General features: G+C 45.7%; 1 protein-coding gene across 1 annotated transcript in view; it reads left to right on the forward strand.

Annotated features, from left to right (window-relative positions):
* The first annotated feature begins 686 nt into the window (after window positions 1-686).
* bahcc1b (BAH domain and coiled-coil containing 1b) overlaps window positions 687-2,963 on the forward strand; it is a 16,534-nt gene continuing 14,257 nt past the window's right edge. Inside the window, exons 1-2 of the mRNA XM_031843898.1 lie at window positions 687-1,527; window positions 2,545-2,681. Coding sequence (XP_031699758.1) covers window positions 1,369-1,527; window positions 2,545-2,681 — 296 coding nt within the window. The 5' untranslated portion in view covers window positions 687-1,368. The remainder of the gene's footprint in view (window positions 1,528-2,544; window positions 2,682-2,963) is intronic.

Genomic DNA, 2,963 nt, shown 5'->3' on the forward strand with positions numbered 1-2,963 from the left:
GTGTGTGTGTGTGTGTGTGTGTGTGTGTGTGTGTGTGTGTGTGTGTGGTATACTGTGGGCGGAAGGTATCTATCGATTGTGGCCATCTCCCAGGATACCAAACTAGGCGTGGTGATGTCAGCGGTGATGTCATCCTGTCAGGGTAATCGGAGCGTGCCATTGGCTCAGAGGTCTGACAGATGAGATGACATTGACCTCTGCGAGCCGGGACAGGACAAAGCCACGTCTCTCAGCTCCTTCTTGCTCACTATCTCTCTCTCTCTCTCTCTCTCTCTCTCTCTCTCTCTCTCTCTCTCTCTCTGAGCAGTTACCTGTCGGTCTCACATCCGTTTGTTCTACCGTCCGCGCTCTCGTTTTTCAAAAATCCAGCTTCACAGAAGACTCCATCCTTCCTTCCTGCCTTCTTCTTCCTCCTCTGTTTACCGCATTTCTATCTCCATCTCCCTCACACACACACACACACACACAGGTTTTTAATAACATCAGATGTCAGTGGATAGGTCTTGCTGCTCTAGTGCACAGACTGAGAGTGATCCAGAAAAACCTCTCCTCTCCTCTCCTCTCCTCTCCTCTCATCTCATCTCATCTCATCTCATCTCATCTCCTCTCCTCTCCTCTCCTCTCATCTCCTCTCCTCTCCTCTCCTCTCATCTCCTCTCCTCTCCTCTCATCTCATCTCCTCTCCTCTCCTCTCCTCTCCTCTCATCTCCTCTCCTCGAAGGGGAAATTGGATTCTGTCCATGTCCATAATGAGGAGATGTAGGAGAATAAATAGATAGCTCAATAAACACTTTGCCTCTTATTGCTTCTCCTCCCCTTTACTCCCCATCCCCTCCCTTCTTCTCACTGCGTTGCACTCCTCCTCCTCCTTCTCCTCCTCCTTGCTGCCCGTCGTTCTCCTTCTCTCTAATCCTCCCTCACACACTCGTGCAGTTTGCCCATGTCTGCGCAGCTCAGCGAAAATGTTGTAGGTGCAAGTGTGTGATCAGAATGAGTGTGTTTTTTTTGCATAGGTGTGTGTGTGTGGACCGTCTCATGAATATTCTGTTTCATCTGCTGATGCTGTGACAATGACAGAGTTAATGACAGTGACAGATGTAGAGATCGTTTTCTACCGCTCCCCCTTGTGTGTGTGTGTGTGTGTGTGTGTTTGTGTTTGTTGTCTGTGTGTACGATGAAGCAGGAACACCAGTATACATCAAATAAACTACACAGCTAATATCATAAATATCACCACTTTTCAAGGCACGGTTTCATCGTTCCAGAAATAAATCCGCTCAGCGCACAGCGTGTTTCATAACGCTGTGTCAGCTGCCGCGTGATGTACCAATCTAAACCGAAACAATCCGTCTCCGTGCAGGTGAGGACATGCTGACCTTTGACCTCCACAGTCTGGCGACGCTGGCGGCCGCCCGTGCCCTGGAGATGGGGGGAGGGGTTGTGGGTTTGGGGGCGGACCAGCAGTGTCCAATAAGGAAGAGGCTCAACCTGCGCAGGAAGTGCAGCTGGACTCCTCGTCACGAGCCGGTGAGGCTTTACCGAATGCATACTGTGTGTTTATGCATGTTAACATAAATCATTCATGCTGAAAATGTGGGGAAGTGTTGAACAATGGAAACACACCTCATTTGTTTGTTTTTTTACTAAACTGTTGAAACCCAAAGATGATAATGGAAGTAGGTTGTCTTTTTTTTGTTTTATCTCAATGCTTTTATTCAAAGCAACTGAACAAGTGTTCAAAGCACTTCATCCTCAGTGAGGCAAACATGGGCATCAAAATCAACCATGCAAGCACTGTAGTGTACGTTTAAGTGTGTTGAGTAATAATGGAGTCAGACAAATAGCAGACAAATAGCAGTAACTCAGCAGTAATGAAATACCCGTTGTAGCTTTTAAGTGACATGAGAAATAATCTTGTTTTTTGTGTGGTTGAATCTTGCTGTTGGTAAGTAGACATTTTGACTAAATGGGATTTTAGCTAGCCAGAAATATTTTTTATGATTCAATTATAAGTGAAATTGATGTCAGTCTATAAACACGGGTGCGTCATTATTTTTCACTCTTCTTTAAATAGTCCCAGAAATGAAGCTGGCTACAACAAATATGATAGATATATTTTGTGTTATTTGATTTTTAGAATTTAAAATGTACCTTTTTTATATAAATGATTCTGCAATTCATCAGAGAGCAATTTCTAAAAACCTTAAAATCAGTAAAAGGTTAAGTCCCTGTTTCGTCTTGTTTATTGCTCGTTATCCATCATCATGTGTGCAATAGTTTTACACGCAGCACCAGGTCGATCTCCCAGAAATCCTTGCCTTTAAGCATAAATGTCCGTCATACATAAATTGCCGCAGTGTCCAAAGTTCTGGTTACAGGAAAATCCATTCAATCACGAAGCTGCCCAAACACAAGCTGGCTTCCTCACATATCCAAAGACTGTTGAACTCAGTGTGTGTTCAGCATTGAAATTCCCCTGCTTTGTGTATGTGTGTGTGTGTGTGCGTGCGTGTGTGTGTGTGTGTGTGTGTGTGTGTGTGTCAGGTGTGCCCAGTGAAGGGCTCCATGGAGACGATGGGAGGGGAGGAGCTAGCCATGCGTGTCCAGCTGGCTGAGCTACAGCGCCGATACAAAGAGAAACAGAGAGAACTGGCCAAGCTACAGAGGAAACACGACCACCAGTGAGCAAAGACAACACACATGCACATACACACACACACACACACACACACACACACACACTTCTTTTTTGTCTAAATTGAGTCGTGCATTCCAACATTCACAATTCTGTTATCATGCTGCATCCTCCTGATTTATCGGGACTTGCTGCCTGCTCATACCTAATGCAGTTTGACCTGCAGCCAATACAAGTTTCCTCCTGATTTCTCCTGCTGTCCGGACTGAATCTTTGATCTCTCTCTCTCTCTCTCTCTCTCTCTCTCTCTCTCCCCCCCCCCCCCCCC

The sequence above is a fragment of the Anarrhichthys ocellatus genome, unplaced genomic scaffold (assembly GCF_004355925.1).
Source record: "Anarrhichthys ocellatus isolate YVR2014 unplaced genomic scaffold, GSC_Weel_1.0 scaffold4, whole genome shotgun sequence".
NCBI classification, from domain to species: Eukaryota; Metazoa; Chordata; class Actinopteri; order Perciformes; family Anarhichadidae; genus Anarrhichthys; species Anarrhichthys ocellatus.